General features: G+C 32.4%; 1 protein-coding gene across 1 annotated transcript in view; it reads right to left on the reverse strand.

Moving 5' to 3' along the window:
- EPB41L4A (erythrocyte membrane protein band 4.1 like 4A) overlaps nt 1-25147 on the reverse strand; it is a 168324-nt gene that overhangs the window by 59501 nt on the left and 83676 nt on the right. Inside the window, exons 6-11 of the mRNA XM_031939383.1 lie at nt 23886-24006; nt 19622-19709; nt 11997-12085; nt 11201-11264; nt 4397-4488; nt 3037-3114 (exon numbers count right to left, since the gene is read on the reverse strand). Of these exons, the coding sequence (XP_031795243.1) occupies nt 3037-3114; nt 4397-4488; nt 11201-11264; nt 11997-12085; nt 19622-19709; nt 23886-24006 (532 nt within the window). The remainder of the gene's footprint in view (nt 1-3036; nt 3115-4396; nt 4489-11200; nt 11265-11996; nt 12086-19621; nt 19710-23885; nt 24007-25147) is intronic.

Raw genomic sequence — 25147 nt, forward strand, 5'->3', positions numbered from 1 at the left:
TGATTATACTCAGTTTTGCTCGGGAGATGATTCTTGGTTGTAATCCTAGCTCTGCTGCTCTCTATAACATCATATGCCAAGCCTTCAGATCCTTTAATGGAGATGCTGCTGCTAAATCTTATGTTATTTTGATTGTGCCTCCACTGTATTCGAATTGTTTCTTTCTGGATGCTTGCAATATTTTCTCCTTGACCTGAGAGTTCTGGAATTTGGCTATAATATTCCTGCGATTTTCATTTTGATGTCTTTCACGAGGTAAATGATAGATTATTTCCATTTCTATTTTACCCTATAGTTTTAGAATATTACAACAGTTTTCCTTGATAATTTCTTGAAAGATGATGTCTAGGCTTCTTTTCAGATTATGGCTTTTAAGTAGACCAATAATTTTTAAATTGTTTCTCCTGAATCTATTTTCCAGGTCAGTTGTTTTTCCAATGAGGTATTGCACATTGTTTTCCATTTTTTCATTCTTTTGGTTTTGTTTTATTGTTTCTTGATTTTTCATAAAGTCATTAACTTCCATTTGTTCAATTCTAATTTTCAATAAATTATTTTCTTTTTGTACCTCCTTTCCCATTGGTCATTTTTGCTTTTTATGGCATTCTTCTCATTAGCTTTTTGTATTTCCTTTTGCATCCCTGTGATCCCAATTTTTTCTCCATTTCTCTTACTTGATTTTCAAAATCTTTTTTGAATCTTTTATAGTTTGAGACCAATCTTATTTTTCTTGGAGGCTTTGGATTTAGGAGCTTTGACTTTTATCTTCTTCTAAGTATGAGTTTTGATCTTCTCACCAATAGTAACTTTCTATAGTCAGAATCTTTTTCTGTTATTTACTAATTTTTCCCATCTATTACTCGACTTTTAACTCTTTGTTAAAGTTGGGCTCTGTTTACAGCTCTGTCAGGCTCTGTTTCCAGCTCTCTTGGGCTGGAGGATGCACTGTTCAAAGCTTCTAGAGAGCAGATAAGCACGCTCTTCTGCGTTGGAACTGTGAGGAGAGTCCCTGTTCCAGTGTGGCTATAAGTTCCAGGGTGCTAAAGCAATACAGTCTTTTCTCAGTGCTAATAAAGAGACCTCCTACGGGTTGAGACCTCTGGAGTAGCTGCCACATCTACTCCTAGTTTGCTAGTTTTCCAAGGCTCTTTCACCCTAGTTGAAACAAACCTTTCTTTTTGACCTTTCAAATTGTCTTTAGTGTCTCTGAGTGAAAGATCTGGAAACTACCAGCGCTGCTGCTGATTCAGAAGCCCCAAGGCCCTTTCCTACTTTTCTTGGAGTCAGTTGTTAGACCAAAATTAGCACAAGCAGCAGAAAATTGATCCATTCTTTGTTGCATCTCAGCTTTGGAGGCTGCATTGAGTGCACAATCATCTGCAAACAAAAAACCATGCACTGATACTTCCTCTACTTTAGTTTTGGCTTGTAGCCTTTTTAAATTGAAGAATTTATCATCCGGGTGGTAGCTGACTTTCATGCCATGTTTGTGCTCACTGAAGATGTCTGACAACGTAACTAAAAATATCATGCTAAAAAGCATGGAAGCATACACACAGCCTTATTTCATTCCACGGGTGACTGAGAAAATTCTAGGGCATTGTCCATTTAAAAAAACTTTTTTTGGTTTGATATATTTTATCTCTTTTTCCTCCTTAAAAATCAAAAACAATCTAAAGATTTATTTTTTATGTAAAAATGTAAATTACTCTTGTAGCTTTTTAAGTTTAAATTTTTAACTTTTCAGTGCTAATTTGAATCAACATTTTAAAAACATAGCTAAAATAACAAGAGGCAGTACCACATAGGTCACCATAATAACTTGGTATAGTCAGGTCATTATTATTTTTTTTATTCATTTTTTCCAGCTTCTTTGTTACTTGGGCAACGCTCAGGCTCCTGTGGTGGCAGGACGCCTATCCCAAGCTTTTTGTGCGGATGGCTGTAGGCCTTGGCTGCTTTCCTGGTGCTGTACTGGAGCTGTGGCATCCTGACACTCACTTGGTATTGTGCTGAGCCCTGTGCAGGGGGCCTGGTACTGTGCCAAGGTTATAGAAAGTGGGGAGGGGGAATCCTAACTGCAGGTCTGCTGCTGTAATAGGGCAACTGGCTTTGGTCAGTGACTTCGGCTGGGGCTCAGAGTCTCACATTGGCTTGCTAAGGCAGGGCCTGCTGCTGGCTTGGCAGGACGCTGCCTGCCCTGGAGCACTAACCCCTTTCTTAGCAAGTTTAACTTTTCATGCAGACTTTCCAAGATGTCTTGGACTAGAAAATGGTTTCACCCCATCTTTTTATTGTTTCTGCTGTTACAGAATTCATTTTAAGACACTATTTTATAGTTATTTGGAGATGAATATGTTTACTAGTGCTTACTACACCATCTTGGCTTCTGGAAATTCCTATAACATATATATAGATAGAAATAGATAGATAATTATAGTAAGAGGTTTCCTTTTTAATCCCGTGCATTTTATTTTATGCATTTAAAAACACCACTCTGAGAATGAGTCTTGGTTTCTCAACTTGACTATAGTTATTTAACATAATAATAGATTAAGTCCTGTTTTTTAAAAAGAGATTTTGACTTTGTGGCTTTCCAAAGGAAAAACCAAGGAATTATCCCTACAAATCTTAAGAAGAGTCATTCTACCAATATATGTATATGTATTCTCATACTTATTTTCAAATTTAAATACTGGAAATACAATGATTTTCTCAGCATGAGTGAACACTCTAAATAACAAACCATCTATTTATTAGATAAATTAACAGGAGTTACTTGGGGGCATGCTGTATTAATTTAGACAGATGTAAATATAAGTATTCTGAATATCTATAGATAGATACATATAAAAACTATATACTTTCAAATACAAACCATAGCTCAATTAGTTCTTTCTTTTGCAAGTATAACTCTATATGTAGACACTGACATAAATATGTATATACATGACTTTATTGTCTATGTAATATATATATATATATATATATATATATATATATATACACATATACATAGATGTATCAAACACTTACCTGTATCGATGTTTATAACTCATGGAACCAAACTTGCTGAGTTTTCTTGACAAAGAATTTGATTCATTCTCTGGTATTCTAAGTGATTTTGAAAATAAAGCAAAATAGACATCCATATTATTTAATCAAAATATTCAGATAATTATAGAATAACACTTTATTTGAGTAACTGAGTGAATAGTTCTGTTTTCTGAGATTGAGATTTGAATGCATAAGCTTTTTAAAGAATATACATTCTCAGTTTTAAGATTCTCCTAGAATCAGTTGACTTTTACAAAATTTCTTGATCTTTGACCATTGGCAATTAAGCACACTTGTATTTTACTTTGGAAAATCAGTTTTTACTTGCTTATAAAATGAAACACAAATATCATTCTAAAGTGCCTTCAAAACATTTTTATTTTATGCTACATCATTTTCCTAACTCAGATTATGAGGGTATGATAATTTTTCTTTTTTTTCTTTTTAAAGATCCACTTGTATGTAATATACTTTAAAACATTTAATCCATTAAAAAAAAATGCTCCTAGACAGAGATGAGCAATGATTAAATATTAACAGAGATATGAAAGTTTTGGATCATGATATGTCATTTAGATTATGATAATATTGACTATTTGTTAACATGTACATGGGTTATTGATGTGGGAAGGATTCCTTTCTTTGTGATTCCCAACCCCCTCCTAGTTAATGTAATTACCCTTTAACTCATCTGGTCCCTTTAAATTCCAATAGAAGATCTGGGCCTGACCCAGCCCCCAGCTGGATCTGAGCCAACTGGGGGCTACATCCAAAAGCCTCTCTAGCTAAATCTCCCATTATAAAAGGGCCACACTGGGACCTCCTCTTTGCAGAGGTCCCAAACATGCTAGCCTTAGGACTGGCATGCCAGGACTTTCTGTCCACTGGACCCTCTGTCTGGTGCTCTTCTTATCTCTAGCTTCACCTATTTCCTTACTTCTAAAGCCCATATCAATCTAGCTTTTCGGGCCGATAAATGCCTTTATTGGGGACTCGTGCCACTACTACACCTCATTTACTGCCGTATCCTTGAGCCGAATCCAAGGGGGTTGCAGGGGAGCTCCATTTGACTCCCTGTACCCCAAACCTGCCACTAGACCTCAACTAAACCCTAATTTCATTTAGGTACCCCATATCTAGATCTCATCTTATGATTAAGTTTTTATACATGTAAGCTTGTATGTATATTTTATATTTGTCTGTATTTAGGTAAGTTTGAAAGACAATGTGAAAGTGAATAAAGATTTTTGAGAAATAATAATGATTCTTCCTTAAAATTATGAATATTTTCTTGAAAACATTCCTTTGATTAGATTATCACAATGAATAAAATTTTTACCTAAAGAACGTGTGATGTTCAACACAGCCCTTCCAGAGATGTTTGCAAATGCTTTTACTTGGGGCTTCAAAAAAGAATGAAGTTTCATTGCACTGAAATAAAAGACAATAAGAATTACTCATCATGCAAAATATTAATTCTACAGAAAAGTCTCCTTTGTTGCAAAATAAAATAAAGAATACTTGAAAGCATAAATATTGTTCTCTATTATGCTTTAACAAGTCTTGATGATTTTCCAAAGCTGAAAAAAAATTTACTAGCCAATTCTTCAGTAAAATAAAGAATGATAATTGTGAATGTGAAAGTAAATTGGAGTATGTGTGATGTTTATACTGATACAATTTTGTGGTACATATTATGAAAAAAATGTAATTTTTTTTTTGTCACCATAGTCATAGATTCTTTGATTCATACCAAGAAGGTAATGAGAAAATTGTCTAATTCAATCCCCATTTTATTGATGATAAAACTAATGAACAAAAAGGCAAAATTACTCATCAAAGGTCTATACAGCTAAGTAATATTGGTAGATTTTTCTTTCCCAACCTTTCTTACCCCACTCTTTAGAAAACATATAAGGATTTTTTATTCCTAGAACAAAGTAAGATAAATTAAAAAGAAAAAAAATATCTAAACAATACATACAAGTCCCCTAGCTTTCTTGGGTACCTTGGGTTTCTAACACAGAAAAAAAAAATCTTAAGGAACTAACAGAAAAAAAAAAAACTGGGGTATGAAAATAGGGATGAAAGAGGATTCTCAAATCACTATATATTCATATAGGGAAAATAGGTAATAAAATGATTAGTTCTTTTATTCTTTCTCTTTTTAAATTTTTCTTTGAGGTTTTGAGTAAAATTTTAAGAGGATGGTTTTCTTGTTTGTTTGTTTTTTAAGTTTCTTTAAGTTTTACAAAAAATTCAATTTCCCCTGGAAATTCATTTCCTGATAAGAAAGAATATTCCAAGAATATTGGAGTAATAGGTAGGAGGAAAGAAGGTTACAAGTTACAAGATGATACTGATTTTTCTCAGGTCACAAAAGTTTATGTATTTTCACTTCAATTCCTAAACATTTTTGGAAAAATAAATTATTTCACTTGTTCTTTTCCAGCACAAAACACTGCACAGGCAAGAATCTGACGAAATCAATATCTTAATCCATTTGTGACCTTTGTGTGCTACTACTTTCTGCTAAAAAAAATAAAAAGAATGAGAATTTTTCTTGTAATGGGTTTTTTCTTAAGACAGTGATGATTTGACAGTCTCCATGTTCACCAATTCCAGTCCTTGCTGGACTTAGCCTTTTATGTATGAGGGCTCCAAAGGAAAAAGCACACTTTTGGTAGTCTCTACTATAGGGAAACCTTCATTAAAGCATCTTCTCCATAAGTAACTATTGCTTATAGATCACACCATATCTATCTCTAATTTCAACAGATTCTCCCTTTAAATAATTACTTCTCTTACCAGGCCAAGTCTAGTGCCTAGATTCTAGATTAGCAGGGTTTCTTGATAAGAAGCCTTAACTCCAGTAACTAAGTTGGGAAACAGATGATGAATATTCTTAACAACCAAACAAATATTTATCAGAGCTAAGCATTCAAATCAGTCGGTTTAGGCTTAATTATCTCCCTTTCTATTATCTGTTTCACTTAATTGGTACTTGGCTTTAGTTGATTGTTACATTATTCAGAACAATTTTAGGTCATTTAAAATGTTTTCCTGGAAGAGAGAGATTTAGAGTTTTTCTACAAATATTTCAAGGTCCAGCCACTGTCTTCCCAGACATTTATATTTTATAGTCTATGAATGGGTAACATCTTTCCTATGTCAAATGTCATGTAGATAGGAAGGAGAAAAATTGTGTTTATTTTATCCTCTACCTAACTAAGTAGATCACTAGAGAGAGCAACTTTATCCAAATGTCCCTCAATTTAAGGTGATACGTCCAGGGAGGGTATTTTCCCTTCTATCACAAGGTCCCTCTTAGGTGGCTTGAAGCCTTCTGTGTTCTTTGTAATTCTGGCATCCTAGATTCACATTAGTCAGTAAAAAGAATTCATTAAAGTAGAGCCAATAGGGCTCAAAGCCCCTCCAAAAAATTTTAATGCCTCAAAACAAATTTTGAAGCAGCAGAACCCACAAAAGAACAGTGTGAAACAATTTTCCAGCCCAAGACAACTTAGAAGATAAGATCTGTTACACCAGGATAAAAATGGAATAAAGTCCAGTGCAGGCCATAACTTCCCAGCCTTGGGGGACAACTGAATCAATGGGGACAGTGGAAATGGATCTCTCAGTCCATAAATAATAAGGGGGTAAAAGAGCTGGCCAGAAGATTATAGGAGTCCCTTTGCAGGCACTGGGGCAAGGACTCTGTTGCATTGTCCATGTCTAGATCTGGGTCTCAGTCCTTAAAAAAAGTACTCCTTAAGAAGTAGAATTAGCCAAATAGAAAAGGAGATACAAAGAAGTTCATTGAAATATGATGTTTAGAAGAGCAAAAGAGCTAGGAATTACAACCAAGAAAAAGGAAAAAGACAAATGTTGGAGAGGATATGGAATGTGACTCTAATACAATTTTGGTAAAATTTCATACTGATTCAAACCTGTAGATGCAAAGTGAAATGAGCAGAACCAGGAGATACTGTATGTAATAACAGCAATATTGTATGGTGATCAACTGTGAATGGCTTAATTATTCTCAGTAATATAATGATTCAAGACAAATCTGAAGGATCTATGATAAAAAATGATATCCATCTGCAAAGAAGGAACTGATGATAGAATTTTTTTTGAACTGATGGAATCTGAATGCAAATTAAATCATATTTTTTTTTCTTTCCTTTCCTTTCCTTTCCATCTGTTTTCTTTCAAACACAACTAAAATGGAAATACATTTTAGATGACTGAAGGGGGAAGTGAAAGAAGGGAGAGACAAAATTTGGAACTTAAATTTAAAGGGGGTGAAATTAAACTTTTTTAAGTCTAATTGGGGGGAAAATAAAATGTTAATTAAAAAAAGAAAAAATTCATTAAGCAAGGTACTGTGCTATGTGTTGGGGATATAATGAAAGGCAATATAAATGAAAAGCAAATCCTGCTCACAAGTAGCTCAAGTTTCTATTATAACAGTAGAGACAACATGAAAACAATTGTAATAAATTGGAGGTAACCAATGGGGGAAGTCACTAGCCTTCAAGAGAATTAAGAACTACTTCTGGTAGTAGATGAAACTTTAGCTGAAACTTGAAGGTAGGCTGGAGATGGAAAGGGAGAATTCTCAGCATAGGAGACATACCAGACACTGGAACTGAGGTGCAGTAATTAGAATGCTGGGCATAGAGTCAGAAAGTTCAAATACAGCCTCAGATACTTATTGTGTGAAACTCTAGGCAAATTATTCAATCTCTGTCTTAGTTTTCTCAACTGGGAAGTAGATATAATCATACCAATCTAGCAGGTTTTTTGTATGAATAAAATAGGATAATATTTGTGAGGTTCTTAAGCATACTATCTGGCACAAACTAGGCATTATAAATACTTATTTCCTTCTTCTCTCCCCCTCACCCCCCCCACAGAATTCTTGGTCCAACAAGGGCCTGTTTTTCAGAAGTTCTTTTTCTTTTTTTTTTTTTTAATTAAAACTTTTTATTTTCAAAACATGAATGGATAATTTTTTAACATTAACTCTTGCAAAACCTTGTGTTCCAAATCCCCTCCCCCCCACTCCTCCCCTAAATGGCAAGTAATCCAATATATGTTAAACATGTTAAAAAGTATATGTTAAATTCAACATGTATATATATATTTACACAACTATCTTGTTGCACAAGAAAAATCAGATCAAAGGAAAAAAATGAAAAAAAAAATGAAAGCAAACAACAACAAAAAGAGTGAAAATGTTATATTGTGATCTACACTCAGTTCCCACAGTCCTTTCTCTTGTTGTATATGGCTCTCTTCATCACAAGATCATTGGAACTAGTCTGAATCTTCTCATTGTTGAGGAGAATCACATCCATCAGAATTGATCATTGTATAATGTTCTTGTTGCCATTTACAATGATCTCCTGATTCTGCTCATTTCACTCAGCATCAGTTCATATAAGATTCTCCAGCCTGATCTGTAATCATCCTGCTGATAATATTCCATAACATTTATATACCATAACTTACTCAGCTATTCTCCAATTGATGGGCATCCACTCAGTTTCCAGCTTCTTGCCACTACAAAGAGGGCTGCCACAAACATTTTTGCACATAAATGTCCCTTTCCCTCCTTTAAGATTTCTTCAGGATATAAGTCCAGAAGAAACACTGCTGGATCAAAGGGTAATTACATTTTGAAAGCACTTTGGGCATAGTTCCAAATTACTCTTCAAGATAGTTGAATCAGTTCACAACTCCACCAACAATGTGTTAGTGTCCCAGTTTTCCCACATCTCTTCCAATATTTGTCATTATTTTTTCCTGTCATTTTATCCAATCTGAGAGGTGTGAAGTAGTATCTCAGAATTGTCTTAATTTGTATTTCTCTGATCAATAGTGATTTGGAGTACCTTTTCATATGACTAAAAATGGTTCTAATTTCTTCATCTGAAAATTGTCTGTTCATATCAACTGGAGTTTGGCTTGAGTTCTTATAAATTTGAGTCAATTCTCTACATATTTTAGAAATGAGGCCTTTATCAGAAAGAGGTTCTTTTTCTAATCTTTACAACTTATTGAAATGTTCACTGGAAGTGGAAAGGGTTCTGGTACAAAAATATAAACTCTTTTCTTTTTCCTCAGCTTTAGAAAACTGTCAGTACTTTCAATTTAGAATAACTAGTTTTAGAATAATTAGTTTTTACTGCTACTATCAGATTACAGAAGAATCATTATTATGGGATGCTCCTTGCTTTCTTTTTTAATTTTTAAGAATAACATGTGTAATACAGGTATTATTAACTTTTTAAAAAAATTAACATCACTGTCATGTAAATCAATCTGGCCCAGGATATTTTCCTTTGGTAATTCTCTTATAGCTAATTCAATTTATTTTACTGGGATTGGATTATTTAAGATTTATATTGATGTTCAGTTAGTTTTGGTATTATGTTTTTAAAGGTGTTCTCAATTCTGATAGCATATTATTGAACATAGTAGCTTCTTACAATGCTTTTTATATCTTCTGATTTTGTAGTGATTTCAATGTTGAGTGTTTTTTTTTAATTTTTGTTTTTACCTTTTAAAATCAGGTTGTCTAAAAGATTTTATTACTCCTATTAATTATATTAATAGGTATTGATAATAAGCATTCTACAAAACAATTTGATATTGGGCAAATTAAGTGGCTTGAAGTCCAATTCTTTACTTTCTATTGCTAGATCTGTATCTCATTTAAATAACTGACAAAACAAAAAACACATTAGGTTTATGGCAGCAGTTTTTGTACCAGGTGACAAAATGGAAATTATGTGATACCCCTTGGTTGCATTAGGACTAAACAAATAAATTGTGGTACATGAATGAAATGAAGCAATACTGTGCTATAAGAAAACATGATAACACAAAGAAATGTAGAAAGACTTACATAAGCTGTTACAAAATGAAATAAGCAGAGCTAAAAACAAAAAAAACCACTATTCTATGAATATAGAAAAAAATTGAGCACAAAATAATCAAAGATGAATGTTGTTAATTTATAAAGAATAGGTTTGACTTCAATGAAAAGAGATAAGATAAACTGATCCTTGGTAGAGGGATCCTGTGCAGAGAGGAGACGGATATATGTAGAATGTTGCAAATAATATCAGATATTTTCTTAATGTATTTGTTGATTTTGCTGATATTTTCTCTGCTTTTAAAAAACATTTGTCATATGGAATAGATGTTTGAGATGGGGAAAAAGTAGTACCAAGTCATCAATTAGATAAAAGGAAAATATATACTGATTGTTTCTAACTATCCTCTTCATACTTGTAAAATAATATGTACTCATATATATGAATGGCAATGCTTATTTGTTACAACAAGCATTTCAGTAAATTCTCAAATTTATTTCGTTAGAATTTGCACTGCATTAAACATCAATACAAAACAAATACAGATGGGCAGACCTTGACACCATGTTTTCCTTCATCTACCCCATAAACATGGAACTATAACTGCACTTCAAGGGTGCATTATTTTCAGGTGATGATTAAAGGAAGTCCTCACACCCCTACATTCTTTTTCTCAGTTTCCTTAAAACTACCTGCCTGTCAAGGCATGAAACTTTAAGATTCTGGCAAACAAGGCATCCATTACAAGAATAGTCTGGAAAGACTTCACTTAAGAGTAGAAGCAAATGCCAAGCATTTTCCCACTATAATCTTATATTCTCTTTTATATTTCTAAAATTTCCCACTAGTCCTCAGAATATCAAATATGACATCTCTTCTATCTTGATTAATATATTTTAGAGTGAAATTAGTCTTCTTTGTATTCTACATACATCTTTGTCCTGATATTCTATATCTCCAAATCAAGAACAAATTACTCTACTACAGATAATTAACCTCTAGTTTGCCCTATTATACAAAAGTTTTTTCTTTGCTAAAATGAGAAAGACTATTGTTCATAATGATTTCCTATACATTTTCTACTATTCCTGTTTTTCTGCTTAAAGAAAACCTGCCAATGTATATACATTCCACTCCCTCCCCCACTCCCCCAAAGTAAAAGCAGCTTTATTTCACAGAATATTTTAAATTGGATCCCAGCAAATCCCTCCCCACCCTCACCCTCCTCATCCTGGTTTTAGTCATAAACTTACATCTTTTCCCAGCACTCTGAGTTCAAACTGTGTCTCTTTAAAGTGGACTTTTGTAATTCGCGGCCTAAAGAAAGCAGAGGCATTTTTTTTTTTTTTAGTTTAGTATGGTTTTAAAATTTTTATCTTAAAGAACTAAAGTTACAACAGTTTAAAGAAGTATACAAAGGCTAAAACTTGATGAAACTAGCAATAAATGCATAGATAACCCTATCTCTTTTTTGTTTGTGGGTTCTTCCTCTTCTTTCAGACTGTCAAGCCTCTAGACCCCTGATTTTTGCTTGATTCTTTACGCTTTTCCTTTCTATGGATTATATTCCAGAAATTTTCTACAAAGTGTGTCCTATAAGAATACCCCTTTCAGTAGCTTGAAACCCAAAGGGCTCTGAAATTCTGTTCCATATATAGCAGCAAAGATAATGCAAGGGCTACAATTTTCTAATCTTTTTTATTCTACACACAGTTCAGATATATAGTTTTTTGAGTAGTGCTGTATCCCAAATGTGGATTTTGAAAAGTCCAAGGCAAAAAGTGCTAAACAAGAGTACCTTCAAGGGTATTCTTGTTAGAAAGGTATTCATTTTCTATGAAGGAAAAAGGTAATTAAAAAAAATGAACCTTTTGGTTTATAAAGTAAGGTATTAGAAAACAATGTATTTATCTCTTCTTGTCAGTATACTTATAAGGTTATTTATCAGCTACTGCTTGGACCTGCTCATTTTCTAGTATTCCCTTCAGAAACACATGGATGTGTAGTAGACAGCCATTATTATAGATTAGATTGTAAAGTCATACATACCAGAAATATTTCCCTACTAGTTTCTTATTCTTGTAGACAACCACACCCACAGGAGTTAAACCTAAGAAATATTCAGACTTGCCTTCTCCCTGGGGAAAAAAAAAAAGTTATTCATTTACTACTATGCATTTCTCTGTTTTGAAAGAGTCACTCAAGTGTTCTAAGGACCACTATACAATAAAACTCAGCACCAGATATGGTTTAATTGGGAAGGAAAACTTCAGAACCTATCAAAAGTCTAGTATAAACTTCTAAACTTTAATTACTTTTATTACTCCATTATAAGAAAATCAGAAACTTGTCCGTTTCCATATTGTCTAGGTTCCTCATCCAACTTTAAGAATTATTAACCAATTGTGAAGGCCAATGTTTCAATCATATCTTTTCCTTACATATATTTAAAAATAAGTACACACAACTCATAGCTTCTGGATAGACATGGCTGTTAGCTCTAATCAGCCTTTCTTCTCTCCACTCAAAGCTCAACTATTATCAATCAATCAATAAATACCTATTAAACAAGTGTGCCACGCACTGTGCTAAGAACTGGGGATACAAATATTATGAATGCAATAATTGCTACTTGCAAGGAACTTTCACCCTAATAGAAGAGTTGGTTGAGCAGGAAAGTGGGATGGTAAGATCAAACAATTATGGAAAATCACTTTAGCAGTGGTGTATAGAATGGACTGGAGTGGGGTAAAACTTTGAGGTGGGAAGACCATTTATGAGGTTGTTGCAATAGGAGAAAGATGAAGACTGAAGGCAGCAGCTATGAGTAGATGAAGGAAGCTGATGTAAAAGATGTAGTTTTATACATTAGAGGAAAGAAGAAGAGAATGAAGAAAGATGTTAAGGATTAAGGAAATGAAGAAAAAAGCAAAAGAATATTTCATGTTGAAAGGATTCTGTTTCTCAGTTAAATTAGCATTAAGAGAAAAGCAGGAGGGGAAGATTTAGGAGGTTTTGAGAACAGTAGAGAAGATATGGAAAACCTTTTGTGGAGAGTAAGGGAATCTGTTAGGACAGAGAGGAAACTAGATTATAAGGGGATTCTGAATTGTTGGCATGCTAGGGTGCAGAGGATCTGAAGTACCTTACATCTTTTCTACTTCATGGAAGTAATCACCTCTAGATTTCTCTCACCCAGCTCAGGAATCTACAGAAGGACTCCTTGGAGTCCCATTGAAATCCCAGGATAGACAAGCCTGGGCAGGTCAAGAGTCAAGCTCAGAGAAAGGAATATAACCAGCCACACCTGGAGCTTTAAAGGCAGTCCCAGTATTCTCACTCTGAGATCTACAATTCTTTACTTTGGGGTATACTGGGCTGCCCAGTATAGGGATACTTGCCCCCCTTAAATTATGCTGGCTAACTAAACTTGGCTTAGGGGGAAACAGTCTAAGGGTGTTCTGTGTGTAAAACTGACCTCTCCCCCAAACCCTCAATCCAGACCTATTTTAGCAGAAAAGACTAGCCTCAGAGAACTGGAATTTTGGGAGGAATGGTGTCCAAAATAAGATAAGGCAAAGAAACTGGATAAAATCTAGCTCAACTAATTCCTGAAGTTTATGGTTGGATCCCAGCATAATAGTAACTTTTGAGCTCATTAGGAGAATTAGGAGATAACCTCAGGCAGAGCCTCCAGCAAGGAAAAGTCTTTCACAAGAAAAAATTCCTAGGCAGAGCCAGAAATCAGAGTATCTCTACAATTCCTTGAAAGAGGGACCTAGCAAGGGTCATTATACTTAGAACTAGAAAGCCCCTATCATATATTCTGTTTATATCCAAACAGCCACTTTTCCAATTCTTCATTTTTCCATCCTCCACTCACTTCCCTAATCATGAGTAAATCGATGAAAACTGTAATTAACATGAAGAAGTACCTTAGAAAGACCCTCAGGGAATGATGGAAGTCCATGAAAAGCCTCAGAAGAAAAAATCCCCTGGCCACAAAGAAAGATGACAGTAGTATTTCAAGGAAATGAGAGATACAGAATAGAAAAATTAAGGAGAAAAAAAAGCAAGGGAAATTAATATCTTAGAACAGACCATGGGAAAAATATATTTAAAAACCCCCTGTCCTGAAAATTACAATGGACAAATCAGAAAATAATGAAAAAACAAAAAACAAAAACCAAGAAATATCAAAACAAATCAAAAATAAAAGGAGGGGAACAAATGAGTGGACTATTTGAAAATTGCATTTAAAAAGTCTTCACACCATATTTCAGTAAATTATTAATTGAAATTGCCCAGAAATAGAAGGAGAAAATTTAAAGAATCCACTGGTCATCTCTTGGAAGAAATCCCAAAATGAAAACACCCAGGAAGCAAATTCTAGAGATTCCAGATTAAATATATATATATATATATATATATATGCAGTCAAAAAGTTGAAATGCCACATACTTACAGTAAAGATTACAAAAGATTTAAAAACTACTACTATAAATAAGAGGAAATCTTAGAATATGATTCAAAAAGGTGAGAGACAAAGGTTTTCAACTGATGATAAACCTATCTGGTAAAAGTATCATTCTACATAAAGAATGTACATTTAATGGAATGGGGGGTTTCAAAGTTTTCTTGATGAAAAAGAAAGAACTAAATAAACATTTGGTTATAGAAATTGAACCATCAAGAAAAACAGAAAGGTAAATAGATTTATATAACTGGGTATATGATGATGAATTCTTCACATATTAACAGGAGGATAAAAAACAATTATCTTCACAGAACACTCATATTTTAAGGGTCATAGATAAAAGTTAAAATAATAGAAAATCTCTAGGTGTTTTTTTGTTTATTTGTTTTAATTGTCTTAATAGAAGTCAAATATAAAAGAAGAGGAGATTATAATGAGGAGGGAAATCACTACTGAATAATAGAGATGAATAGGATGAAAAGTATATTGCAACTAAATTAGGTAAATGAAGATCAAATATAATCATACACGGACACATATATCTCAGCACAGAGATAAATTAAATAGAAAAACAAAAATGAGGATAGAGAAGTTACCTAAAAAGTAGGGCAAGCTAGGTAAAGAAGTAGTCATAAGTAAAATAATATAAAATATTGAAGATATTGAAATATTGAATCTCTGCAGGAGAGATAGAAAAAGAAAGAAAGAAAGAAAGAAAGAAAGAAAGAAAGAAAGAAAGAAAGAAAGAAAGAAAGAAAGAAAGAAAGAAAGAAAGAAAGAAAGAAAGAAAGAAAGAAAGAAAGAAAGAAAGTGATATCTGGGATCAGGGACAAATTAAGGAGAAAAGCTATAGAAGAAAGCAGACAGACTAGTTTACCTATAAGATTAAAAGTGTCAGAATAACACAGTCTTTTCTATCACTTTCTTATTTGTAAAAAGGGAAGTAGAACTAAAGAGAGGAGAAAGTTCAAGAGGATAGGATTGTGGAAATAAATATTTAACAATTATATTGGTGAATGTGAATGATATGAACTCACCCATAAAAGAAGAGGAGAGTAGTATGGATTAGAAAGCAGAATCCAACAATAGTTTGTTTACAAGAAACATTGGAAACAAAGATTCACATAGAGTTATAATGAGAAGGTGAAGTAAAATCTATTATGCTTTAGATGAACTTTAAAAAGCAAAAGTAGCAATGATTTTCAGATAAGGCAAATATATACAAGATAGAAATAAAGTACATTATGCTTGAAGGTACCATTGATAAAAAGATAGTATATATGTAACTAATAATAGAACAACTAATGTGTAAAGGAAAAGTGAATGAAATTATGAAAAATAGATAGTAAAATCATAATATTGGAGGACTTATAATGTATCTCTTAATGTAGCAATTAAAAGATAATGAGGATATACAGGATCTGATAAAAACTTATAAAATCAGAGATGACAGATCTCTGGTAATTCCGAATGGGAATAGAAAGGAATTTACATATTCTCAACTATACATTTGACTTTTAAAAAAAAATGATCATAAGGACCTCTCCCTTCCCCCAAAAAAGCAAAAATATTAATGCATCATTTATTTATCACAATGCAATAAATATTATATTCATCAAAAGGTTCTTAAAGAAAAGAAATATTTGGAAACTAAACATAATTCTGAAAAAACTGGTAGGTCAAAGAACAAGTTATAGACACAATTAGACATTTGACCAAAAAAATTACAATAACGATAAAATATTACAAAACTTATAGGATGCACCTAATGCATTCCTTACATGAAATTTAAATCTGTGAAATTTATAAAGGCTTTCATTAATGAGAGAGAAAAAAAACTGAATCAATTATTTATGAAATTTTAAAAATAACTTGAATAACAAAAGATCCAGAATAGATTAACAAAGGAAAAAATTTAAAATTAAAGATATTAAATCTGAAAGCATAAAGACCTTTAGAATTACAAGTAAAACTGAGTCAACTTTTCTTAGAAATATTATTTAAATAGATAATTAACTAACTTGATTTTTTTTTTAAAGAGGAAAATCAAGCTGTTGATATAAAAAATGAAAAAGGATAACCCACAACAAACTATTTTTATAAATTATGTGGTATAAAACTGATAACCTTGAATAAAATGAATATTTATACAATAGAAAATACCAGATTAACTAAAGAAGTTGACGCAAATCTGAAAAATTAAATAAGACATAAATGAAAAAAAGAAATTAAATAATATATAAATTAACTCTCAAAGGAAAAAAAATTCTACCACTTTATGGATTCATACTTTAATTATATCAAACTTTAATATAAATCTAATATTAATTTCAAACTCTGCAATAATAAGAATAGAAGATAACTTCTCAACTTATTTCTATGATACAAATCTTCATTTGATGCCTAATCTTTGGAGAAACAAAGAAAAGAAAGAAAGAAAAACTAATATTCCCTAAAGTATTATTGCAAAAAATTTTGAGAAAAATGTTTACAAATAGGTTATAACATCACATTATAAAGATTATACATTATGAATAGGATGGGTTTATACTGGGAATGGTTGGTTCACATAAAGAAATCTATAAGTATATAAGTATATAAATCTATAAGAAACCTTGTTTCTATTAACAGATGATTTTTAAAAGTAGTAGCTTTTTATTTTCAAAATACATGCAATGATAGTTTTCAACATTCACCCTTGCAAAACCTTGTGTTCCAAATTTTTCTCCCCACCTCCCTTTATCACCTCCTCTAAACAGCAAGTAATTCAATATATGTTAAACATGTACAATTTGAAGAAAATATTTTTGATAAAATCCAATAATTTTTTATTAAAAACTCTAGAAAGCATAGGAATAAATGGAACTTAGTATAGTAAAACATATTTATCTTAACACCAGAGTAAACATTATATATAATGCAGAATAGTTAGAAGCTTTTCTGGGAAGATCAAACTTAAAGCCAAGAAGCCCATTTTCTCCCTTAACATTGAACACAGTGCTAGAAATATAGCTAAAGGAAAAAAGAAAAAAGAAATTGAAGGAAAAAATATAAGCAAATAGTTTTAAAAAATCACTTAAGCAACAATAAAATGCTCAAATTCTAGAGTCAAATAAGAATTAATTGAAATAATTAATAACCAGTAAATTTTCAGGATATAAAGATAAATCCATACCAATCATCAGCATTCCTATATTTAGCCAACAAAACCTAGCAGGAAAAACTTTAAAAGAGAAAGTTCATCTAAATAAAAATGACAATGCTATTCAATACATTATTACTTGTTCAATGCTATGCCAAATTCCTAAAAGAATATTTTATGGAATTAGGGGGAAAAAAGGAATTCATACAGAAAAATAAAAATGGGAAGAAAGGTGATCAATAACATCTCACAATAGCACTATTTTCATAACTGATTACAAAGCAATAATCATTAAAGATGAGGTAAAGATTAAAAAGTGAAAGAAATTGATCAATGGAACAGATTAGAAATAAAATTACAATGAAACATAGTAGCATGGTATTTGATCAACTCAATTACTAGGGGAAGGATTCACTATTTGACAAAATGGTCATCATGATTATGGCATTTATGATAAGTAATAGAAAAAATACAGCAAAAAGATCACCATGAAAATAATGGCAGCTTAGTTATCAAACATCAGTTGGTAGAAAAGTTTTATAAAGGTTTTGATAAGAATCTTCAAATCAAATCAACCCATATTCTGATAGTGAGACTTCAAAGCAGGAATGGGAAAAGGTAAGAATGGGGAGAAATAAATAGAAAATGTAGTTCAGGAGAAAGAAACAAGAGGGGTCAAGAATATTCTATTTCACGAATATTTTCTTCTAAAAAAAAGAAAGAATTGCTAGATACACAGTGTCACAAAGAATGCAACTGATTATGTTTCAATAGATAAAATATTTCTTTTAGATGTGGGCATTATCCTGACTTAGCTGTGGGTTCATAAAACCCACTGAATTCTCAGAGGTAAAATCAGAATTTGTAATAAACAAACAAACAAAAAAAAAACCAAGTAGTAATGAGGAAAAAAATGTAGTATATAGTTAAGAATATTTAAAGTTGATTTAAACAGGCTATATAAAATAAATTGGAAATGGACAATACAAATGACATTGGCTTTCACTATACTTATTTAATCCACAAGTTAAATCAATGTAAATTATTTCTTCAAGATCAAAAGAAACAGAAAGCACCTTGTTTGGTTAAACATTCTATTTGACTAAAAAATAGAGAGGGCTGCTAAAGACATCGAGTTAAAATATAGGATTATCAGCAAACTCTTGCAACAAAAGACAGTTATCAACAGAACTTTATCATTTTCTTTTATAAAGAAAACTTGACAAGATATCCAATTAAGCAATATCATCCTTGAACAATTAAGGATGAAAATCAAAAGACAACTACCAGCAGAAGAAAAATGGGGTAACACTGTCAAGATTATTATAAAAACTTGCTTTTTCCATCAAGGATAGTGGAACTATCACATTTGAAGTTTAACATCACAGTACCTTAGATTCTTAAAAAGAAAGTAGAAATGGTACTACAGAGAACCAAGATATGAAAAACAACTGAATTGAATTGAATATGCAACTCTTTATCAACCAATGAGATGATATTTCAAAAGTAATCAATACTTAGCACAGCGCATGGCACATAGTATGCATTTAATGAATACTTGTTCCTTTCCCCATTTATATTCTGATCCATTTTCCTAATCTTACTTTGTATACTAGCAGTCAAGTCTTCACAATGAAGCTGGCTACATTTCCCTCAAAGTTACAGGGATAATCTGAGGGTTTATGGACTTTCTCTAATCGTATTAATTTGAGCTCACATTCCAATGTGTTTTCTCCAATAGCAATCACCAATGATGAAAACTCTAACATCATTTAACCAGTTGATATCATTAATAAGCAATTATTGTTTAATAGTGAGAGAAATAATTACTTCTCCCTTTAACTAATCAGAGTTGATTACCATCTTTAGTAATACCCACTCTTCTAAGAGCATATAAACTGTTAGTCCACTATTATGATTTGTCTTTGGCACTGGAGAATGTCACTGACACAGTTTATTGGTGATATGCTAACATTATTAATAAAATGCTTAATTACCCCAAAATTATATACCTTAAACTTAAAGATAATATATTTAATGTTAAATAATACTTACATAGACAGGATGGAGGTCAACTCCATACATTTCCAAGGATTTGGCAATTCCCAAGTATTTGATTTCTGCTTCAGAAGGTACTAGACCCCTACATTTTTCAAAGAAATAAATTTATATTAATGACAATTACTACACTGCTGAGGAAACTAAAACATTCCAGAATTGTTATATAAAAAGATAACTAATTGTAATGTTTTAGATTATGCTGTATCATTAGTTCTCTTGAACTATCTGTCAATTTCCCTTTGTTATGTTACTGTTACTAAGTTATTTCTCTGGTTTCGTTCATGGCATAAAAGTGTAATAATTTTCCATTACATTCATATATCAAAATTTTTATAGACTCAAATTTATAAGAATTGAAGCCATTCTTCAATGTTAAAAACCACATAGTTGTGAATCATAACCTACTTGAAGGAACTGCAAATCAGCCTTTACTGACAGAGATATGGCTTGTGAATTGATGTTATGGGCCAGAACTTGAAACAAGGTGTTGACTCACTGGAATTGATGGAAGCAATGCTTGTGTGCTTGGGTTTGCACCTTTGAGAGTTCACACATTAGCTCACACACATTAGCTCACAAGTTTGGGAGATTCACAAGTCAGAATTCAGTATGAGATTCGCAAGAATGAGATTCCCACCTCCCATAATCCCACTCTCGGAGGAGGAGTCAACCTTTGAGTTTACACCTCTAAAAGAGCATAAAAAGGAGCTAAGTCAGTAGAGTCAGTCAGTTCGGAAGATTGACAGAGTGAGAGGTCAGTTGGAGATTGAGAAGCCAGGAGTCGGAATTGAGTTAGAGGCAGAAGCTGGAAGAGCTAAAAGACAAACTGCAAGAACTCTTAGAACCAAGGAAGAAGATAGGCCTCTAAGAAAGCTAACTGGGCTATTTTGGAAGAGACAATAAAAGAGTGGATTTTAACTCCTGACTGTATTTTAGATGATTAGTATTTGGAACTGAAACTAAGGCTGCTCCCAGAAGCTCCCCAAGAAACCTGCTCTTGGAGAAAGATCATATTTTAGAAAAGAAGAGAACACCACAAATTGATATTCAAATAAATCAGAGGCAAGAGGGAAGAGGAGAGAGGTCGGAGAATGCAACTGCCTCTCAGTCTCCTTGTGTCCTTATCATCCTCTCACATGAAGGGATCTATTCTGCTGGTCAGAATTAGATCCCCAGCACTCACTAGCAGGTAGTTCCCATAACATTCTAATTGATAAATGGTCAAAGGATATGACAAACAAATTTCAGATGTAGAAATTAAAATCATTTCTAGTCATAGGAAAAGATGCTCTAAATTACTATTGATCAGAGAAATGCAAATTAAGACAACTCTGAGATATCACTACACAACTCTCAGATTGGCTAAAATGACAGGAAAAGATAATGACAAATGTTGGAGGGGATGTGGGAAAACTGGGACACTGATACGTTGTTGGTGGAATTGTGAATGGATTCAACCATTCTGGAGAGCTATTTGGAACCATGCCCAAAGGGTTATCAAACTATGTATACCCTTTGATCCAGCAATGTTTCTACTGGGCTTATATCCCAAAGAAACTTTAAAGCAGGGAAAGGGACCCACATGACAAGAATGTTTGTGGCAACCTTTTTTGTAGTGGCAAGATACTGGAAACTGAGTGGATGTCCAACAACTGGAGAATGGCTGACTGAATTATGGTATACGAATGTCATGGAATATTATGGTTCTGTAAGAAATGACCAGCAGGATGATTTTAGAGAAGCCTGGAGAGACTTACAGGAACTATGCTGAGTGAAATGAGCAGAACCAAGAGATCATTGTACATGGCAACAAAAAGATTATATGAGGATCAATTCTGATGGATGTGGCTCTCTTCAATAATGAGATGATTCAAACCAGTTCCAATTGTATAATGATAAAGAGAGACATACACACCCAGAGAGAGAACTGTGGGAGCTGAGTATGGACCACAACATAGCATTTTTACTCTATTATTGTTTGCTTGCATTTTATTTTGCTTTTTTTTTTCTGGTTTGATTTGATTTTTCTTGTGTGGCAAGATAATTGTATAAATATGTACACTTATATTGGATTTAACATATATTTCTTGACAGGGAAAGATAATGCGGAATGTTGGAGGGGATGTGGGAAAACTGGGACACTGATGCATTGTTGGTGGAATTGTGAATACATCCAGCCATTCTGGAGAGCAATTTGGAACTATGCTCAAAAAGTTATCAAATGGTGCATACCCTTTGATCCAGCAGTGTTACTACTGGGCTTATATCCCAAAAAGATCTTAAAGAAGGGAAAGGGACTTGTATGTGTACAAATGTTTCTGGCAGCCCTCTTTGTAGTGGTCAGAAACTGGAAACAGAGTGGATGCCCATCAATTGGAGAATGGCTGAATAAATTATGGTATATGAATATTATGGAATATTACTGTTCTGTAAGAAATGACCAAAGGATGATTTCAGAAAGGCCTGGAGAGACTTAGATGAACTGATGCTGAGTGAAACGAGCAGGGCCAGGAGATCATTATATACTTCAACAACAATACTATATGATGATCAATTCTGATGGATGTGGCCCTCTTCAACAATGAGATGAATCAAATCAGTTCCAATAGAGCAGTAATGAACTGAACCAGCTACACGCAGGGAAAAACTCTGGGAGATGACTATGAACCACTACATAGAATCCCAATCCCTCTATTTTTGCCACCTGCACTTTTGATTTCCTTCACAGTTAATTGTACACTATTTCAAAGTCCAATTCTTTTTGTACAGCAAAATAACTGTATGGACATGTGTACATATATTGTATTTTAACTTATACTTTAACATATTTTACATGTATTAGTCAACCTGCCATCTGGGGAAGGGGGTGGGAACAGGGAGGGGGTGGGGGTAAGGAGGGGAAAAATTGGAATTTTTTTTTTTTGCAATTGTCAATGCTGAAAAATTACCCATGCACATATCTTGTAAATAAAAAGCTATAATTAAAAAAAAGAGAAAAATATTTAGAAGGCATCCTTAGGTTTCATCAGATTGCCAAATGGTTAAAAAGATTAAAAATCCCTTCCATAAAGGAAAATGCACTGTTTGGCTTCTTATGAATCATATTCCTGATGCTGGTGGAGACAGAAAGTCTATAAAATAATTGTGTAGTATACCATTCAAAAGAACCAAAGTATAACTGTCAGATATAAAATGATTAAAAATTATAAATAGTGAAAGCTTTTTTACTTTCTCCTATTCTGGTTTTAGAGTGTTTTTTTTTTTAAGTTTTTTAATTAGTAATCAAAAATTTTGTTCTCCATTTAAAAAAATGTAGATTTTTTACATGGTCACATTTTGAAAGCTTAAGAATCATTAAATTTTAACATGTAATCTCATAACTGAATCACTTTATATTCTATATAAAATACAAAAAGGAAAATGGGATGAAGTTATATCTTATGTTTGTTCCCTATCACTATAATGTTGTTAAAAAAAAAATTAATAACTGGTGAATGGAAAATTTATATGCTAATGAATATCCAACAAAAAAAAAGAATCATTCTTAAATGCATTAACTTCTTTGCCCTCCAAAATATATTACAAGCTTTCTTTGTACATACTCTCCAAAAAAAACCTAAAATTCGACTCCTACTCTGTGATCAAGATGGAGTTTCCTAATACATACTGTCATAGTGACTTTTCCTGATTGCAGTTTAACACCTTGCTCTTAGTTTTCTCCAATGAGACTTGATCCTTTAAACAAACATTTTGTTAACAAATTAATCCTACAATTATTTTTGCTTTAATAGATATGAGTAAAGTGAAATTTAGAAGGGAATAATAAGAATGTTTTAGTAAATGAGGTTCCTCATTAATTAACAAAGTTAATTTGTAAAGAAGATTTAACCAAAATGAATAACTGAATTATAACTTCAATATCACAAGCCCTTTCTCATAATTTTGATTGACTAAGCGCATGGATAGTCTCAAAAGTGCCTATTCTGCTGATGTATATTTTCATAGAGTATGGAAATTATGGTCTTATTTCTGGCTTTGTTGCTACTTTCAATATATAAGGTATACTTGTGGATGATTATAAAATATTGCATAGCAAACATTTATGCCAAAAAAAGAAACAAAAAGTAATGCAAAGAAAGGAATTTTAGGAGTTAAAAATAGGGATGAGTAATTTGTCATGATAGTAGTTTACACATATACACACAGGTTTCCTATTCTATAAGCTAGTTGTTTATATGATTTGTACATTATTTCTTACATTAGTGTTTTGTGTGTTCGTTCTATGGCATCTTCAAGTTCTTCCTTTTGATCTGGAACAAATCGGTACTCAGACACATATCCTGGAGTGTGCTTATATGGGTCATAATCTCCAAGTTCAGCTAAAAATAGAGGGTAAAAAAATGTCATTTTCCAATCTCCTGTTCCTAATTTGGAAACATACAAAAAAAAAAAAAAAAAGAAGAAGAAGCTCTGTCAGGTTGTTCAGCTATGTTCTTCAAATATATTATTATCTTTTAAAATTCATATGAAAATGACTAAAAAAAATCTGAAGTAACAAAGAGCTGAAAGTAGGTGTCACACATAGTAAAACCAAAATCCTCATTTAATAAATATGGACTAAAGACCTTGTGTTTTCAAAGTTTGTATTTATAATGCGATTTTTATTTAAGTTACTTTAACATAGAATAAAAAAATAGTAATCCATTGAAGTTTAGAGACAATACCTTGGAAAAAGTTTTTATCTACCAATGAAATATGATCAGTCAGTTTACTAATTAGAAGGAAAAGAAGTTGATTACTGAATAGGGAGGGTCTTTTATTTAAACAAACATAAAGCAACAGAGGAGAATTCTAAAGAGAAGGGAGACAATCAATAAGAGAAAAACAGGAAACAGAAAAAATAGATAGAGAGTAATAGAGCAGGAGAAGTAGCAGGCAACCAAAAAAAAAAGTCCAAAAAACTAGGGCAGAAATTAGAGGTAATAATAGAATAGAAGGCAGCAGACAACAAAGGCAAGATGAAATCGTGAGAATGAAATTTAGCTATAAAGAGAAAAAAGAAGAAATAATAACACACAAGGAAATGTTAAATAATGTTCTTGGTTATTACTCTAAAACATTAAGAAATGATTAAACATGTTTTGTATATACGATTTAAGGAGGCAGGAAGATGTATAAAACACCTTAAAAAAATCTTTATCCAAAACAACAAACAAAAAAATTCAAAGAGAAAGTTTAAATCAAAGTTTATGTTTGTTTTCACTTAGATGTTTCATTTTCCGAGAACTCATTCTCAACAATATAAACAATCTTTACATAAGAAAAATAGCAATAGCTAACATTTACATACTATTTATTATGAGCCAGAATGTACTAAGTATTTTATAATTATTATTTCATTTGAAACCCTAGAAGATAGGTGCTAGTAATCCATTTTACAGATTAAGAAAATGAGGCAAACAAATTAAGTGATTTGATCAATCACATAGAAAGTAAATGTCTGAGACTAAATTTGAATTT

The sequence above is a fragment of the Sarcophilus harrisii genome, chromosome 1, assembly GCF_902635505.1.
Source record: "Sarcophilus harrisii chromosome 1, mSarHar1.11, whole genome shotgun sequence".
NCBI classification, from domain to species: Eukaryota; Metazoa; Chordata; class Mammalia; order Dasyuromorphia; family Dasyuridae; genus Sarcophilus; species Sarcophilus harrisii.